At 31.0% G+C, this 19,544-nt stretch overlaps 1 protein-coding gene across 2 annotated transcripts in view; it reads right to left on the bottom strand.

The window, feature by feature from the left end:
• Nucleotides 1–19,544, bottom strand: part of LOC107448829 (uncharacterized) — a 234,699-nt gene that overhangs the window by 196,975 nt on the left and 18,180 nt on the right. For both annotated transcript variants that reach the window (XM_016064181.3, XM_016064182.3), the window contains one exon: nt 15,817–15,981. In XM_016064181.3, coding sequence (XP_015919667.2) covers nt 15,817–15,981 — 165 coding nt within the window. The remainder of the gene's footprint in view (nt 1–15,816; nt 15,982–19,544) is intronic.

The following is a 19,544-nucleotide window of genomic DNA, read 5'->3' as shown; positions in this document are numbered from 1 at the left end:
TTATTTGCCTCACGGACAACAGCTTGTGTTGACTGACTGCCTGCCAAATGCTTGCTGGTCAGGGGTGGGGCCAGAGTGTGTTTTTATGCTGCAGCAATGGTTTGCCTGGAGCCCTGACACCTCAACATTGTATTTGCTGCCAGTATTTTTACAAAGTTATTATAAGGTTTATGACATATTGTCTGTGATGTTTCTGGTTATGGCTAGAATATTTATTAGTTTTTGCATAATATGCTTGTTTTTGAAACTGTCTGCAAATATCGTTCTGCCTTGTTCATTGGGTTTTTTGAGGTGGTATGATTCAGTTAGTGGGCAGTCATGTAGGTAGTGACTTGGGGTACCTGTGTCATCGCATGGGCATGTGTCTGTGTTTATTCGCTGCATCCTGTGTAAGAATGAGGGGAAGAAGCCATGTCCAGTAAGGAATTGTATTGCTGCTGGATGGCCTATGAGTCAGTCTGTGTCTACTTTAGGATAGTATGATTTTGTTGTATAGCCTTTTTCATTTTCGTCCCGGTATGCTTGCCAAAGTTTTTGTGTGATCTTTTTAAGTTTATTTCTTAGGCTCGATGGTGGAAGCAGAACACCGCTGGGAATCCCGTGACCTGCTGCTGAGTCTTTAACCGCTAGATCCGCTGTTTCATTGTCTATGTTACCTGTGTGCGCTGCCACCCAGTGTATTTGTGTGTTGCATTTTCTGTCTAGGTGTTCTAGTTGTCTTTGTGTTGTTGCCACATGTGGGTCGTTTTGTTTCGTTTTTCTAATAGCGTGTATACTAGCCAGACTGTCTGTGAAAATTGTTGCATCTTTGCAGCTGTGTGTCTCTAACCAATTGATGGCTTCTTTGATGGCTAAAACCTCTGCTTGAAACACTGTGTTTTTTTGTTTTAGCGTAAATTTGTATGTATCTGTATGTTGGTTGTTGTGGTAAACACAGAATGCAGCTCCCACGCCATTGTCTGTTTTGGAGCCATCGGTGTAGATTTGTACCGTCGTTGTCTTGCTAGTTCTGGTACTTGTTGGTAGGTTAGTGTATTTATGGCTAGCCTTATGGGCCGGGTGGACCATATGTGTTTTTATCTTTTGTTGATAATCACCCGCTTTTATGTTATATTGTGTGTTCTCTTGATTGAATCTTAGTGTGTTAGCTAGTAGTGCTTCTTTTTGGATTTGCAGGTGCAATGGCGGTAAACCTGCCAGAACATTCAGACCTGGTGTGGGTGCTGTTTCGAATGATCTTGTTATTCTGACTAGTAGGGGCCGCTGCACCTTGCTCAGCTCTTTGATCACGGTTTTATTTAGTTCAGTACCCCATACTGTTGTAGCGTACGTAAAAGCCTTTTCTGCCACAGTCTTGTACCAATGCTTGAGCATTTTAGTATTAATGCCCCAGGTCCTTGGGGCTAGTTTTATGAGATTGTTGTATAGTGTTGTGGCTCTTGTTCTTAGTGATTTAATGTGTTCTAGGTAGTTTAGATGATGATGCAATACTATACCTAGGTACTTGATGTGATTTACTGATTTTATTGTGCTACCGTCTAATCCCTAGTTGCCGAAGAACAAGAACAAGATGAAGAATTTCAAACATGTCAAAAATCAACAAGCTTATCATTTAAAAAGTATTTACTTCCATCAGGAAAATATCTATGGTGTGATACTTCAACGCAGCAGATCAGACCATATGTACCTAAAAAGTTCCGCATGAAGATATTTCATCAGTTTCACGGATTATCCCATCCAGGAATTAAATCTACAGTGAAATTAATTTCCTCAAAGTTTATATGGCCAAATATAAGGAAAGATGTCCAGTTTTGAGCGAAATCATGCATTCCATGCCAAAAATCAAAAATTACCCACCATACAAAAACAGCATTAGGTGAATTTCAGAAACCATCAGGAAGATTTCAAGATGTACATATTGACATTGTAGGTCTACTGCCACCATCAAACGGTAACACCTACTGTTTCACGTGTATAGACAGATATACAAACTGGATGGAAGCTATTCCTCTGGAAAACATTACTGCAGAAACGATATCAAGAGCTTTTTATAGCGGTTGGATAGCAAGATTCGGAGTACCTTGGAAACTTATTACTGATCGTGGAACCCAATTTTCATCCGAAATATTTCGAACCTTGTCAAGAATTTGCGGTATTAAGCTTTCACGTACCACAGCCTATCATCCGCAATGTAACGGCAAGGTAGAGCATTTACACAGATCTATAAAGGCTGCTTTAAAAGCACATAACAATATATCTTGGAGTGAAACGTTACCAACAGTGCTGTTGGGTTTACGAACTGCGATCAAGAAAGATACTAATTATAATATTGCAGAAATGGTGTATGGAGAGAATATTAAACTTCCTGGAGAATTTTTTGAGGCAAATATACAATATACATCACCAGGAACTTTTATAAATGATTTACAAAAAGCTATGGAATCAGTTAGACCAGTCCAAAACCAACACAATAGTAATTCTAAAATATTTGAACACATAAAGATTTGAAATCAACTTCTCACGTTTTTATTCGCACAGATAGAGTTCGAAAACCACTGGAAGCACCATACCAAGGCCCATATACAGTTATCAACCGAACACCAAAGTATTTTACCCTTCTGATAAAGAATAACGAAGTAAATGTAACAATAGATAGATTGAAGCCAGCTTATATATTACCAGAAGAAAATGTTGAAGAACCTACATCTAAATCGTTTGTAAAGAATATGCCTACAGCACTGCCAGTAAAGATTCTGTTCCAGCCTGAGCTGAAATCAGCGATTAAACAATCTCGGACTGGTCGAATAATAAAGACACCAATAAGATTCAAAACCTGAATTTTATTATGCATTTCTCCTACTAGTAGCGTAACGTTCGTTACTGGTAGGGGAGTATATGTAGAGATATAAATTATTATTTGAACGTGTTTTAAAAAATATAAGTTTTAGTTTGGCAACGGAGTTAGAGAGATAAAAAAAATGTTGTTGTGTTCGAAAATGTTACGAAATAAAATATGTTAGTTCTTTTGATAAAATTATTTGTAGAATCATAAATTAGCGTTCATTTAATAGTTGGCACAAAGACTCAACAAATAACTTTATCTTAAAATGTATTATAAAGTAACATTATTATAATAATAATAATAATAATAAAAAACAATCTCCTCCAAAACTCTATATTTAGAAATCAAACAAAATCTAAAACGTAATAATAACAGTATTGATAATTTTAACCTTTGAATTAGGCAAACAAAACTATTTACAAGAAAAAAATAACTTTATGACTTATATCAATTTTATGCTGATGACAACCAAGCCAATATGAAAATTAATGTGGGAAAACTGGATCCTACCACGTGATTTTCCAGCCAATAAAAATACATTGACAACAATGGAAAACCGCGACACCATCATTAGATTTTTATATATAGTAAGATTCTGTGTTTAAATCAGTTTTGTTGATCTTTAAAACTAACACTTATGACGAAATTTGAGTCCTTAAACAAATACAATTAGTAATTTCTTCAAGTGAAGAGTAAACATTCCGTCTGTAAAAAAAAATGTGAATTTTGAGTATCCATTTTTTGTAGTTGGTTCAATTCTGAGAAAACAGTCTACAAAGAAAACGTGACCTCTGAAAACATCTTTTTTATAGTATTTATCTAAAGTCAATAAAAGGAAATTGGAAGAGTTAGAGTTTCCTAACTAGGTTTAAATTGTTATGAAGACATCAATTACAGGCTTTAGAAAACGTCTGTAAAACAAATTTACCAAAACAAAGAATTTCTCTCTTCTTTTTTTTTAAACTAATCCCTGTTAAAGGAAAATGAAAAGTAAAACGAAACTACTACAACAACCTCTCCTAACCGTGAATTCTTAACACACCTTTTCAGTTAAAAGAAGAGAAAAAGAAGTTCCAATTTTTTTTTTTTAAACCGACGTATTTCTTTCCAAAAAGTTAAATTAGTTTCGTTTCTTATCAGTTCGGTTTGGCAACGGGCCAAAAACGAATTTTCGGACGTACCGGAAAAAGCCCTGTTTCCAAGATAGTAAATTTATTTTATATCCGACATGTTTACTGAAAAAAAAAGTGACCAGTCTAAAGCCATTCTTGGAACTAAAATATAAAATTGGCTCTTTTTTTTCCTACTTTTCTTCACACATGCTCTGTTTTATAAGATGGTTATCAGGCTAAAGGAAAATTTAGAGGTTCTATTTTTTTAAGTGTATGGTTTTATATAACCTTTTTTTCTACAGAAGACGTTTGAAGATCGTTAAGTAAAACAAAAATTGTTTTTGATTACGTAATCACTTTTTCCTTTCAGTATAAAATGCGATACTGTATTTCATAGAACTAGTTGTTACAAAATGAAAGTTTATATTTTCAACGAAAAATGTTTAGAAAAAGGTTGAAAAAAAATTTTAAAAAAAGGGATAAAAATTCACAGTTTTCTATATTATAAACTTTTAATTTGAAAAGTTCTTGTTCGTAAAGCTTATTTAAAATAATGCTATTTATTTAAATTACAGGCAAATAAATTTAAATTAAAATTGTACTTTTTCTCAATAAAAAAGAGAACTCTCAATGAATTTGAATTCAATTCCCAAGTAGAGTAAACATGAACCTAAAACCTAAACCAGAACTTATCAGAGAAGATAACTTCTCTTAATCTTACTTTAAAATTTTCTTTATTTATTTATTTAATTCCATTGGATAAAACATTGCCACACTGAACATTATGGCAACCAAAGACCATTTGTATGGAATTAAAAAAATTAATTTACAAAAATATCTCTACTTATTCCTCGGTTGGTTAAAAATCACTGAAGAATCACGAACAGAGCGCAAAATAAAAAAAGGACCACTCTGAATAATTTTTGATCTAATGCTCGGATCTTTCCGTTCTGGGACCTCAAATATGCTAACTAATAAGTGCAGACGGTATTTTAAGTTACGAAATTGGACACAAAAACGTACTTTCTCTCTTAATAAACATATCTTTTCTTTGATGAATTCGGATCTCTAACTCCTAAAATATAGGATAGTCGCAATCTGGGACATTGGGTCCCGATAATTTGGTCAGGAGAGCGCTCCAAAGTTTGGACCCCTTGAAGTTAATTTTACTTTTGGAGCATTTTTCCTTATCTCGAGAACTTTTAAAGCGAATTGAAAAACTTTTGCACACAATTATAAAACTCGCTTATCCAGATACCGTTTAGATAATTTCAAGCAAAAATAAAAATCTCCTGAACTTTTCAAGCGAATTGAAAAAATTTTTAACACAAAAATACAATTCGTTTATCCAAAGATAATTCTATACAAAATATAGCTTTTAGTAAATATTTTTTATTTTTAATTATTTTATTTCAAAGTAAAAAAATATATTTGTTAGGTATACAATGTTTCACATTATTTTAGAGAACGCAATTTTAAATCGCAAAATACAAAACTTGAGCAAAATAGGTGAAATAGTTCCTGAGTAATCAAATATTTTTTAAAAAATCGTATTTTTAAAATCTAATTTCTCAAAAACTATTCGATTTATTTCACTCAAATTTTGTTCTCTGTTATGTTCATTTACACTCATTAAAATAATGTAAAAGAAATTTTACCTTGCAATTCAAAATTTTTGAACTATTCTTAAATAAAATTTTAAAAAAAATAATAAATATTAAGTAAAAGTTTACTTTTGCATGTAATTATCTAAGAGTAAGCAAATTTTATAATTGTATGCAAATTTTTTTCATTTCGATTAAAAAGTTTTCGAGATATGGTTATAAGTAAAGCCCGGAATTTCAGGCAATAAAAAATGCAAAAATAGGAAGGCAAAAAGGCATTTAAAAAGCTTGAAATAGGCACTTAAAAAAGGCACTTAAAATTGGAGCAGAATGTTAGTTGGTAATGCCTAAAAGCCCATATAGGTATCCATGGTATAAACAAAGTTTCTGGAAGTATCCGGTATACCTACATATTCATTTTACTCGACTGTCGTAGCAATAGTACAAAAGAAGTGGACATAATTGCACACAAAAAACCCTCAACTGCGTAAGTGTGAAATAAAAATTGAAAACTCATACTTACAATGATATTGCACGCAAATTTATTCTGATGATTGGTTGTTGTTGCACATCACAACTAGATGCTTTTTCGAATTTTCAAAAGAGAAATTTTGTCTCCTGTCAGTCAATATAGTATTAAACAAAGAGAAGGATCTTTCTACTTCGACAGAGGGTATGGGCGCGTACCTAAAACAACTTGCCATGGTAGAAGATATGGTAAGTTCAACTGTAGTATCACCAGAAAGTACTTTTGCAATGTCCTTGATGCATTCAAAGTCTGTATTTGCAGAGATGGCGTTTTCACATTTCTTCCTTATTCTGTCACCAGCTGGTTCAGGCACAGACATTAGTTCTTCAATAGTATTGTCGAAAATCTTTAGTGACTCGGACAAAAACATATTTCTTTTTTCCACGTGTTCAATAGCTCCAGGGAGCTTCCCAAAATAAGTTGAAATAAAAGTCAGTTCATTTTTTATTTTAGAACTGCTATGCAGTCTTTTACTTTTTCTTATGGATATTGCCTCTTCATCCGAAAAGTTGGTAAGGACTCGAGTAACTTCCTCAAAATTTGTGCAGTAGTATGAGACTGCTGAAATCCATGTTCCCCATCTCGTAAGGATCGGTTTAGGAGGTAATTAAATGTCTGGTGCAATTTCTTTGAACACTTGAACTCTTGAAGGGTCTTTCACAAATACTTTTTTCACACTAGAAACAAGCGAGTCTACCTCAGGATAGAGACGTCTTACTTCCTCTGCTATCCTGTGCAATGCATGAGCAAGGCACGTTAGAGGGATCATATTAGGAAATAAAACTTTTAAGGCATTTCCAGCTTTAAGTTAATTCTGTATTCTATTCTCTATTCAAACAACACTGTCAATCTCATGGACAGAAAAATGTCTTTCACCTGCCTTGCTTACTCAAGCACGATAACCCTATCAGCTCAGATGAATAGCCATTGTACAGTGCTAGGAGTGACCACTGCCTCAGAGGGAGGGAGTTGTCCCAAAAAGAATAAAGTCCTAATCTCTATAAATGCATTGCAATACGTCGGATGACAGTCAACCATTTCTGTACTTCAAAATTTATGCTCGGTCAAAAGTACAAAAAGCTTTGCAGAAAAATTTTAAATTAGTCAGAAATAGGCATTTAAGAACAAAAGGAAAGAAAAAGGCATTTTCAGAAGAAAACGTTTAAAAAAGGCAGAAAAAGGCATTTATGGCATTTTGCCTGAACTTCCGGGCTCTAGTTATAAGATATGGTTATATTATAAAAGCATATAAAACTATATTCATATATGTAATATAGAATGCCTCATGCTAGTTTTTCTACATTAAAGCATAAGCTTAAAATAGATTTCTCTTATTAATTTTAAAACGTTGAAAACCTTCTTTCAGAAACAGTCATGAAAAGTTAGCATGCCAATTAAAAGATTATTCTCTGTATTTAATGGGTAATAATTCTTAGAAAATACTCATTAAGAAAGTCTCAAAAATTCGCTATCGCATGAATGGCGAATTCCCTATCGTATGAATATCTTGGAACATATCAAAATCTATAAATTTTCCCGCTTGAATGACGTTTTATTAGGCTAAAGATATTCTTGCAACCGATTCGCTTTCTGAATCCCTGGTTAAATAGCGGTAGCCATCGAAAATACATGGTTTCTTCATGATACATTCCGAACTGTCAAATCCCATGACCCTGATAAGGAACACCTAGTCCATAAGAACTTATCATAAGATGCTGAATAAAATTTAAAAGAAACCAACTTGTGCCTCGTCTGTAGAAATGACTTGTGTTTTCTTCAAATAAGATCATAGCATCTTGCATATATAAAAATATTTTATAAGTGCATTGAACTACTTTAAAACTACATTCGCTTTCGTTCACTTGAAAATTATTTACTAATTATTCACTAACAATTTTAGAGCATTCAATTTAAAAACACTGCTCGTGTTCCCAGGCTAAAATAATAAAAAAATTAACGGCTGACTGTCCCTCTTACATTTCATAGAGTTCTGGAGATATCCTTTCTTGCAGATATATTTTATGCTCCCCCTTTTTTCTCTCCATCTCCAAATTAAACTATTTGTGGTTTTATTAGAAATTCAATCATAATTTTTAATGTGCTAATAATAAGAATAAAAAAAATTATAAAAAATAATTAATTTTTGTTCATTATTGAAGATCAAGGGAAAAAACGTTTTATATGCATTTTTCCCAAAAAAGACGATTGGCTCGTTTTCTGTTATATTTCTTGGATTACTAAGTTTTGACAAATCAATATCGTTGAAAATCGGTTCTACTCGAGAGTAATTACACACTAAAGATGGGTTGAGCTGGGGAAGAACAGTTTTTGTCCACACGTTGACAAGAAGAGCAACGAAGAGCACAGTGAAGAAGAAGACAAGGATACTGGTGAGGATTGGGGAAGAATAGTAAGGGTAAAATGGTTCTTGTCTTACCCAATTTTTATTTTTTTCAACATCAAAAATTGTAATTTTCGTTTCAAAATTTTTAGGAGATATAAATAAATACTTGTGGAATCCTTGTATACTTTTATTTTTACAATTTCCATCGAATGCTTGCTCTTAAAAATTTTTGAACTTTAAAATTCGTGTTTCTCAGAAAAAGTTTTCCCAGACATAGTTCCCTCTCCCCTCTTCCTTTTATCTTCAATTAATATTAAATTGTGTTGTGTTTAAAAAATTCATTATATCTAATTTTTACTGCGAAGGAGTGAGTATTTTTCATTTAAAAATTACATTCGCTTATATCATCATGATAAAAATCTTTATATAATACGTCCCAAATGATTATTACTATCATGATATAAGTTAATAACTGCTGTATAGTTAATTGAAAAACGAAGCCAAAAAATTTATTCCAAAAATTAAAATGGGTCTGAAATGTAGTTGCTGGAGTGACTAAAGGACTATATGATTTAAAGCACTCTTTTTACTCACTAGATGGCAGTACTTGGCTGGCACGGTAAAATGATAATAACCGAGCTGCTGTCAGTTCATTCATTTGTTTCTGAAGCATCACTGAACAAAGCAACTGATCACGTAGGACAACTGCTTTGCAATTTTCTAGAGCTCTTGTCAAAAATCAGCAACGTTTTATAATCAGTGTTGAACAGCCAATCCAGTTTTGAGTTAACGACTATGAATTTTCAACTCCATAGCCTTTCCATTTTTTTCCAACCCAGAAAACAAGGGAAGTCCTGAATCAAGCATTGCGACAAACTAACTTTCCGGGAGACTTTCTAGGGGAACTAACTCGCATTTTCGTAACATTGTGAGAAAAACCGCTTAAATCTTCCATGCTTAGTACGAAAACAAAAGGATTTTTAGTTTATTTAATAACCGTTGTTGAACAGCCGACCCAATTTTTGGGTTAACAACTACTAATGTTCAACTTCGTAGCCTTATAATTTTGAATCCAATCCATAAGGCAAGGAAGCTCCTCGATAAAGTATTGGGAGAAATTTGCCTTCGTGAACTACTTTTTGATGGAACTAACCTGCAATTGCGTTATATGGGGAGGAAAACCACGAAAACATCCCACGGTTAGCTTGACTACAAGGGGACGCTGACCCATGATCCGTCTACCACTGAGGATAATTTACGACAGTACTGTAGTCAGTGAGAGCCGGGTGTGGAATTCATATCGACCTGCCATTGCTGGGATTCGAACCCAGTTCACCTCATTGGAAAGTGAAAGTTCTATCCCCTGAGCCCTCACGGCTCTTAAAGAAAGGATTATAACCTCCATCAACCAATGACGATATTTTACGTCAGCACTGGGGTCTGTGTGAGCCGAGAGCATTAACGATCAGCCCTCGCTGGGATTCTAACCTAGGGTACCTTATTGGATAGCGAACGCTCTAGCTTTTGTGCCACCAATCAGCAATATTTGAAACCGTTGGCAGAGCTCAAAATGGCAATCAAATTACAACAACACGGTGCACTTTTTCGTGAAGTCTTTCTTTTGTAAGACAATATTCGACCACTGCCAAGGCAATAAATAAACTTCTGCTGGGTCACCTATCCTAGAGATCTGTTCCCGTTTTATCTGTCACTAAATTTGCCCTGTGGGATCTAAACAAATTCGATGATCTCAAAAAAAGCAAAGTAGGGATGTCGATTTTAAATTGACAATGACAAGATATTTGTGTGCAAATACTCTAAACACCCAATGATTTTTTATATGCAAAGAACTGTGCAGTGAGTGTTAATGTAATAATAAATTTCTTAAATAATTGTAGACAATAGATTTGAGTTTTATTAAATAAATTCTATAAAATAACTACGGACTAGTTGTTCACTAAATTGTCTTAATATCATATATGTACAGAATATTTGCCCTTCAAATGCATTTACAGGAGAAAACTTAATTACTCAACTATTGTAGTTAGAAAATATACATTTTCCATTTCTATCGAATACGAACAAACAAATTAGAAACTCGCATGAATCTCTTCTCAAATATTTTTAATATTATGTTTGATTTCGTGAAAATCTCCCAGTTAACGAAAGAAGGCCAAATTAGCTAAAAGAAGTCCTTTAAAATTCTACCCTTATATGATAAAAGACATATTATAATTCTTTTCAAAGTATTTAATTAAGTCAAAAATTATTTACATTTACCCTTTTAAATAACATAATTTTGCTGAAAATGTCTAAATTCGAAGCGATGTTAAAGCGTATAACACTTTGATTTTATATATTAGTTTTTATTCTCTTAGTAAATCGCCCTGAAGTATAAATTGTTCGATAAAGCTATTTTAAATATCAATATAATTTATACATTGTTTAATCTTATAAATCAAAAAGTTTTCGCACATACCAAATGAAATTAGTTGGAATTTACGAATCATCCTAAGAGAATAAACATTATAATGAGAAATGTTTCAAGACATTAATAATAAAGAGTAGAAAGATTAAAATGTACAGCTGCCTTGATAAATATAGAATTAGAGAATTAAATAATCGTGATAAATGGAAGAGTTTACAAGATAATTAATGATGTGAGTTTTTGCGGTTATTAAGTTCTTTTTTGAAAATGTCATCTTTAAAATTTCTATGAAACATTAGATTAAAAGATTTAAAAGTTGTTTACAGAATATGCCTTATATGTAATAAAATGTATGCATCATTTGTAACTATAAATTCAAATACTCAATTTTATGTTTCAATATTCAGTACAGTTAAATATTCAGTTATACATTCAAACTCTCTTTTTTGATCGACATTTTGATCTCGATTATTTTTGCATGTCAGTTAAAAGAGTGGAAAAAACGTGAGTATCCATTTTTACATCAGTAATAGGGTTTCAAAATACCAGATCAGAGATAAATTTTATATTTCCTTTCTTTCTCACATTAGAGGAAAGTTAACTGCCAAAATTAACTTTGATGCTACTCAATATCTTTAAAGTATTTTTTTACGTCACTTATTAGAGTTTACGGACACCTACATTATTTCAAGTGTCCATTCAAACAATCTCATTTTCTCAAAATGTGATTGTGTGAATTGTTTTTATGTATTGTGTTACGTAACAGTAGTCCGATTCAAAGAATAACAACAAAAAATGTTCACACCTCTGGGAAATGAAAGAAATGCATTTACAGAAAAAAGTCTGACATGAGGCAGCAATAAAATAACACATAGAATTTTTCTGGAAGTTTTCAGAGATATTGTACAATATTTTTATGTGTATAAATATGCCTTTATTTAGAATGCAAATTTTGAAAACTTTAAACTTAAATAAAGTGACAGGAAAATAGTTTATTTGCAATTATTTTTTAATATCATTCGAGTGTTTCTTTTTATATGAAAAAAATTGTTGCTTCTTAGATTATTTCTAACATTGATTTCATTATTCTTTCACGAAAATATTCTATTCTTAAAAACAAGAATATGACTCTTTCAACTAAAGAAATCAATTAAACTCTCTAAACAAACAAAATCTTTATTGAACTAAGTCTTTATTATCATTTGATTTCTCAAAGAGCGTTCGTAAAATATGCTTAAAACATGCTCATTGATCGAATGAAAAGAGTTAGAAAACTCAAACCTATAGTTGGTAAAATCAAACTCAGTCTAATGGGATATTGGTTAATTGATTTTTTTCTCTTTATTTTAAGCTGAAAATCACAACATCAAACTACATCTTTGATCAACTGGCTAGAAATAGGATACTCCATTTAAATAAGCTCTTTTGTTGAATAAATATTTAAGTTGAGAGAATTTGTGAAAAGAGAAAATGAAATTCGTTTTTTTTACTCTTAGATAAGTGAGAAATTACTTATAGAAAAAGGAGAATTAAAGTGGGAAATTACGTTTTAAATATTGATAACAAACCAACTCCAAAACATCAAAAAGATAAAATAAATCACAAGAGCTATCATTTAATTTGTTTTAATTGCAAACATTTGCATGAAATAAACTATATTTACATCGTATCCTCTTTATAGATGACCACGTGATTCATAACGGATATGCAATATTTACTTTATACAATGTGGATTGATGCACTATAAAGCGAAAATATTTTTTTTTCCTTTTGTAGAAATCGTAATTTGAAAAATGATTTTCTTTTTTAAAAAATGATTGCTTCAAAACTTTAAGAGGACGAAATATGAAGAAAGAGCTATAATTTAATTTTGTCTTCTAAATCTAAGTAGTTTTATATTATAATATAGCCAAAAACTTCTAATCGTAACATGTTTCTTGATCAAATCATGATTAACAAAATGGATTTACAATATTTTCTTTCAGCAAAATAACTTTATGCACGATAAGGGAAAATAATTTTTGTTCCTTTTGCAAATAGCACAAATTGAGAAATTACTTTTTTAAAACATGATAACATTCTTCAATACACCAAAAAGACAAAATATGAAGAATAAATTTATAAATTTAAATTTAATTTTGTTTTCTAAAAGTAAATATTTTAAGATACTAATATAAAAAATTCATTTACACCGTAACCTCTTCTTCGCTAATGAACTCGGGATTCATGTACTGACTTTAGAATATTTACTCTTACTACTACATCTTAAAATAAGCAATTGAACTGCTCGGATTCTTTTTTCATTCATCCTCGTGAGATTTGCCGGACACCATTGTGACTCTAACCTATACGCATGATCCGTCTCCTGTTAAGGTTATTTTATATTAAAGCTATTATGAGATTCTTTTATTTTTAGTATCTTCATTTATTTTGTTTTTAAAATGCTGATGAAAAATTGAGAAGCTGTTTTTTTTTTTCCTTTTAAATTAAACTTTACTTTCTTAAAATTGAAAAAAAAATCGAAAATACACGGAAAGCTTTTAAAACCTGAAAAAAAATTTCATTTTGAATCAAATAAGGGAATTGAATTGGTTTAAAACCATACAGCTCATTTCTGCCCTTGTGAAAAAAGTTTCATTTTCTTATATTTTATGAAAAGTTCCACGAAAAACTATTGAGGACAACAAATAACGTTCACCATACATTTAACTCAAAATGAATTTTCAATTTTAATTACTACTTTCCAAACGCTCATTTTTATCAACAATTCGCAAAAAAAATCCTAAAAAATACTTCTTCGAAAAATATTTTTCATTTTTTTTCCTTGTCATGATTAATCTAGCGATATTTATGTTTGGACGTTAGTCAAATACCTTCTGCAAAAAATATTTTTTCTTTTATGAACGAACTTGTTTTAATTAATCTTTTTCAAACGTACGCTAAATTACACAGAAATTAGAATTATTTTTTACTTCAACCTTTTGTTCAATTTTTCATTAAAGATAGGTTATAGTTGTAAATTAAAATTTAGTTTTTTAGTTGAAAAGTTTTCTGTTTTCATTAAAAAATCTCCAAAAGTATTTTAAAACGTTATTTTTATTTTAAACATTATTTCAAAAGAAAATAAGTTTTAATACATGATACAGATACAAGCACTCTTTTTAAGAAACTGGATTGTGATTCTTCTATAACTATGAACAGTTAGTTAATTATAAATGACATTTATTATCCAAACGACTTAAATGATTCAATTGAAAAAGACAACAATATGAGTTATGAAATATTTCATTATTTGCAAATTTGATTATTTGAAAAGATTATTCATCACTTCTGTAAAGATTATTTTATTGAATGCAATTTAAATTTGAATTCCTTTTGGTGCCCAAAATCGAACAGAAAATTTAAACTTCGAAAATATATTTTTACATTTATTCGAATAATATAAGTTTACATTTTAATTTAATATTCAAGCATGTAAAAAAAGTGGTGAGTTAAATAGAAAGTTTGAAATATCTTATCCCTAAATATGGCACCTTAATGTTCCAAATTCTTTTCTAAAATTGGCACTAATTTCGTCCGTCCACCAGCACTTGGCAACGTTCTCTCTATAATCTGCTTTGGTGCAGCTACAGCTTTGGTGAGATGATCTAGACTTACAGATTGCCTAGATCTTTGGACGTTTTAAAAGGAACGTGCAAAAAAATATTTGGAGTCAAAGTTCTATATCAATAAGCTAATGACCACCCAAGTCTTGCAAGTCAGTGTACAGTAAGCCAGCCACAATTGTGCCATAATGTCATTAAAAACATCCTTATTATTATACAACTATGCCAGCAAAGGTGAAGACGGTAATTAATAGATCTATAATTGTATGCACTGTTAAAAATTCCTTGTCACGTTGCCTAAAAAATTGATATTCATTTGCTGGCTACATAAAATGAAGCTCAATTTTATCATATTTTGGTATATTCTCCATCTCCAAATCTCGGAAGAAAGTTGTACCAAAAGTAGGTGTTTTAAAGGACTACAGCACTCATTTTCATTCTTTCTTTTTTTCTACAGAAGCATAGGAAAGTTTTTTCCGGAGCAAAACTATTTACAGTAAGTAGGTTAGTTTATGACATATTTCTAACGATTTTAAACCACTAACCACATTTAAAAAGGCAGCATAAAGGAAATGAAGTTTAATTAACGCAAAAAAAACATTTGCCTACCTAAATAAGTTGATACTGGAAACAACATGCATTAGTCGTTCTGATACACCGAGACCGAGTTGTAAATAAAACATGGCGTCGTAAACAAATATCGTTCAGTTTACAATCACCGTCAAAGTTGTGCGTCTTTTACCAAATTTTGGTGCAGTCAGTTGCACAATGGAAGTATTTCTGGATCATACTTCACAGTTTATGGTGCAATTAAAATAAAATTATCTTTCAAACTTTGGGATAATGAGAAACTTTGCACCAAATACTGCTTTTACCTAATTTTTTTACAGTCTATATTATTGCAACACTCCCATTTTGTAAACAAATCAAAATTTTGGTAATAAAAATGCTAAAACTAGAAATTGGCACTCATTCGTTGAAAAAGGAGGGACATGAAAAACCTATAACCACAGTACCTATACTAGTATACTAGACACTTAATGACATCTCTGCGTTAATAATAGTTTGTCAGTTTCTCTTCCATACGAAACTGATACGTACCTAAAAGTTATCCGTACGCTCATTAAAAATGTAAATAATTATGGATCACTTATTTGCTAGTGAGAATTATGTAGATGCATGTCCTCTCTTGGTCATTTTGCTGACTATCCAAAATGACCAAGGATTTGTCAGGGTAAGAGGATAGGTCACTCTAATTCGTGGAATCAAAGTTGACTCGTTTAAATTTGATTCTTGCATTCTGATAAACTAACCGTATGGAACAGCAGGAAAAATAATATTTCAAAACTCACCCTCACAAGTTGGAACATCTGATGTCCATGTCCTTCCATCACAATAGAGAGCAGCAGGACCTTCTAAAGTGTAACCAGGGTGACAATCATACATGAGTATAGCTCCACGATAAGCTTCTGTTATTCGTGAGTTCGGTACTTCCGGGGGTCTGAAACATCCTCGGGCTGAAACAATGAAAGATTCTCTGTTATAAGCTTGCTTAGTAACTAGCTTTTTTTACATCTCAATATGGGCTATTGGTGGCTGTAAAATGTGAAGGCAGGCCATCACATTTTCGATCCTTTAAAAGTGGGAGGACTTTCCCGTTTTGGTAGCCCGACGACCTGCGCGTGAAGTGAAGTTCCTTACGGTAGTTATTATATATATTTTATTCTATAAAATTCTTTTAAGGAATATTTTCATGCCGTTTTTTGTAAAAATTTTCAATAAAAAGCGAAGTTTTATGTAATGATGAAACAGATATCAGTAATCATATGTGCAAGATTTTGATATATATTTCTTAACTTAATAATTTTTTTGGTATATTTTTCCAATAACTTTATTAAATTATTATTAAGTAGTAACAAACAGAAAAATAACAAAATACTGAAAGTATATTGTTTTGGACATAAAACATTTTTTTACTTAAAATATTTCATTTCGCAAATACACCTGAAGCCTGCTCAAATCTGATAAAGCGTCCATATGTTGGCCATAATAAATTTCCTTAAAAAAGAACATAGCGTTTTAGAAAAACGTCACTTTTGGAAAATATTTTTTTAAGTCACTTCGGTGAATGTTAAGATTTAAAACTCTGACTTTACCAACAATTTTTAATCAACTCTTTATAAAATTTAACTTTATAGAATACGAAGCACGAATTAATAAACCATATGTTTGGGAATATTTTCATGATTATAACATATTTTTAACATAAAGCAATGCTTAGGTAAAATATCTCCACGAGATTTAATTTTATTATAGTTAATGAATTTTCAGCTCCGATAGAATAATTCGACAAAAGGTTGAAAATACTAAAGCCATCCATCATAAAATAATTACTGTTCATTTAATATTGTTCTTTCTAAGTAAAAATATTTGCTATTCAATTATAAAACCATAACTGTAAAGATAATTTTGAATTATTCAAATATTAGTTAACATTATTTTGCCACTCTTTTATGATAGTTAATTATGTGTAAATAAATTTGTACAATTAGTTTTCAAAGATAAGCAACTTTCGCTTGTCAATTATCAATGTTGAAAGTTTTACAATATTAACGATTATGTCCCTTTCAAAATAAATGTACTGCAAAGAAAACATAATTTGCATGAATAAACAATTTTTCTACGTGTATTGTAATTTACATAGGGCAGATTCTAAAGAGAGAGAAAATAAAAACACGAACTTTTCCGCTGATGAGAAATAGTCTATTATAAAATGCCCAAGTGTTAATTTATTTTTTGATTGATTGCCAAAATCCTAAATTGACATTCTTTTAAAACAGGTGTCTGGAACTAATGGAAAATTGTTTCAATTTTCTTTTAAGTTTTTTTTTTATTGTTTTGCGTACAATAATTTCTTTTGTTATTTTTTACCTTTAATGATTTTGGATAAATGACTTATAAAAAAAGAATATTGTTTTTGCTTGAAAATAAAGTTAGATTATTGGCATGAATTCTTTGTAAGATATAATTTAAAAAAATGAAAATTAAATACTGTTGTTGTTTTTGACGTATGCCATTAAGGCAGAGGGGGTGCGATTGTTCTTGTTTTCCAGTGGCGCCATCTATGACCAAGAATTCGACTTCTGTCACACTCATATGTCACACCCGTTTATACGGCGGACCCATTCATACATTCATCCACAGATCGTAATTTCGACCTGAATCAGAGAACGATCAATCTCCAATTCAGTACCCCCAGAGGTTTTGATTTGTTATGAGAACATGGAGGACTTTGCGAATCGACAGATTTAACGTGCATCAGTCACCAATGCCTACACGGGAAGTCTTCGGCCGGCAAGGATCGAACCCGTGATCACTTGGACATGGGCCCAGTGCCCTACCAACCAGGCCCATTAAATGCAGTAAACTCTCGATATCTCGAACTTCGATATCTCGGAATCCTTGTTACGTCAAAAAAATATTTTTCCCCTTAGCATTATACATCCATGTAATGTTAATTTGAATTCCCATTTCTTCTTAAAACCTTGTTATTTCTAATTCTTTTCGAAGTAGAAATTGAATTTTTTCGAAAAAATCACAAATTAAGTTTATTGTAAACCAATTCTTTTCTATTTAAGGCATAATTATTTTAGTCCTACTTTTAAGATTGAAATTAATTGCACTTAGACTTATAGTCAACTATCATTACATACATATTTAATAGTAGTTATTATTATGTTTCCTTACAACTTTTTAGAGTAATATTATTAGTTCAGAATATATTTTTCTAGTTTTTAAGAACATTTTTCATTCTTAACTTGTTATCTCGAAAACTCGCTATCTCGAAATTTTTTTAGCATCCCTTCAACTTTGAAATATCGAGAGTATACTATATTTTGAAAAAAAAAATTGCATTGATTGATTAATTATTTTATTTTACTTTTTATATTTGCAGACTTGAAGTAAAACTGACCAAAACCAAATGCAGGTTTAGTTTCTCAGTTATTCCTAATAGCTCCTTTGTTCACAATTGCAACTCTCGGGAGATGATGTGAAATTCATTTTAATTTAAACATTGATTGATTAATTATTTTATTTTACTCTTTGTATTTGCAGACTTGAAGTAAAACTGACCAAAACCAAATGCAGGTTTAGTTTCTCAGTTAATCCTAATAGCTCCTTTGTTCACAATTGCAACTCTCGGGAGATGATGTGAAATTAATTTTAATTTAAACATTGATTGAATAATTATTTTATTTTACTCTTTATATTTGCAGACTTGAAGTAAAACTGAACAAACCAAATGCAGGTTTAGTTTCTTAGTTATTTTTAACAGTCCCTTTGTTCACAATTGCAATTGTCTGGAGATGTTATTAAATTAATTTTAATTTCAACATTGATTGATTAATTATTTTATGTTACTCTTTATATTTGCAGACTTGAAGTAAACTGGCCAAAATCAAATGCAGGTTTAGTATCTCAGCTATTCCTAATAGCTCCTTTGTTCACAATTGCAACTCTCGGGAGATGATGTGAAATTAATTTTAATTTAAACATTAATGCAATAAAAGATACTATCAAGACATTTATATAAAAATTGATGAAAATAACACAGAATAAATCATTTTTAAAGAAAACTTTGTCAGATGTGAACCAATTTTTGAAAGAAAAATTTTGTTGAATCATATTAATCTATTGACGAATCTCGTTAATAGAAAATTGCTCAAAACTTGACATTGTTAACAATGCATGATTAAGTAAATAATAACACATTAATATTCTATTGCTCATAATTAGGTANAGAATATATTTTTCTAGTTTTTAAGAACATTTTTCATTCTTAACTTGTTATCTCGAAAACTCGCTAACTCGAAATTTTTTTAGCATCCCTTCAACTTTGAAATATCGAGAGTATACTATATTTTGAAAAAAAAAATTTGCATTGATTGATTAATTATTTTATTTTACTTTTTATACTTGCAGACTTGAAGTAAAACTGACCAAAACCAAATGCAGGTTTAGTTTCTCAGTTATTCCTAATAGCTCCTTTGTTCACAATTACAACTCTCTGGAGATGTTT

This window comes from Parasteatoda tepidariorum, chromosome 2, assembly GCF_043381705.1.
Source record: "Parasteatoda tepidariorum isolate YZ-2023 chromosome 2, CAS_Ptep_4.0, whole genome shotgun sequence".
Classification (NCBI taxonomy): Eukaryota; Metazoa; Arthropoda; class Arachnida; order Araneae; family Theridiidae; genus Parasteatoda; species Parasteatoda tepidariorum.
The sequence above is the reverse complement of the archived record's forward strand: the minus strand, read 5'-3'. Positions and strand labels throughout refer to the sequence as shown.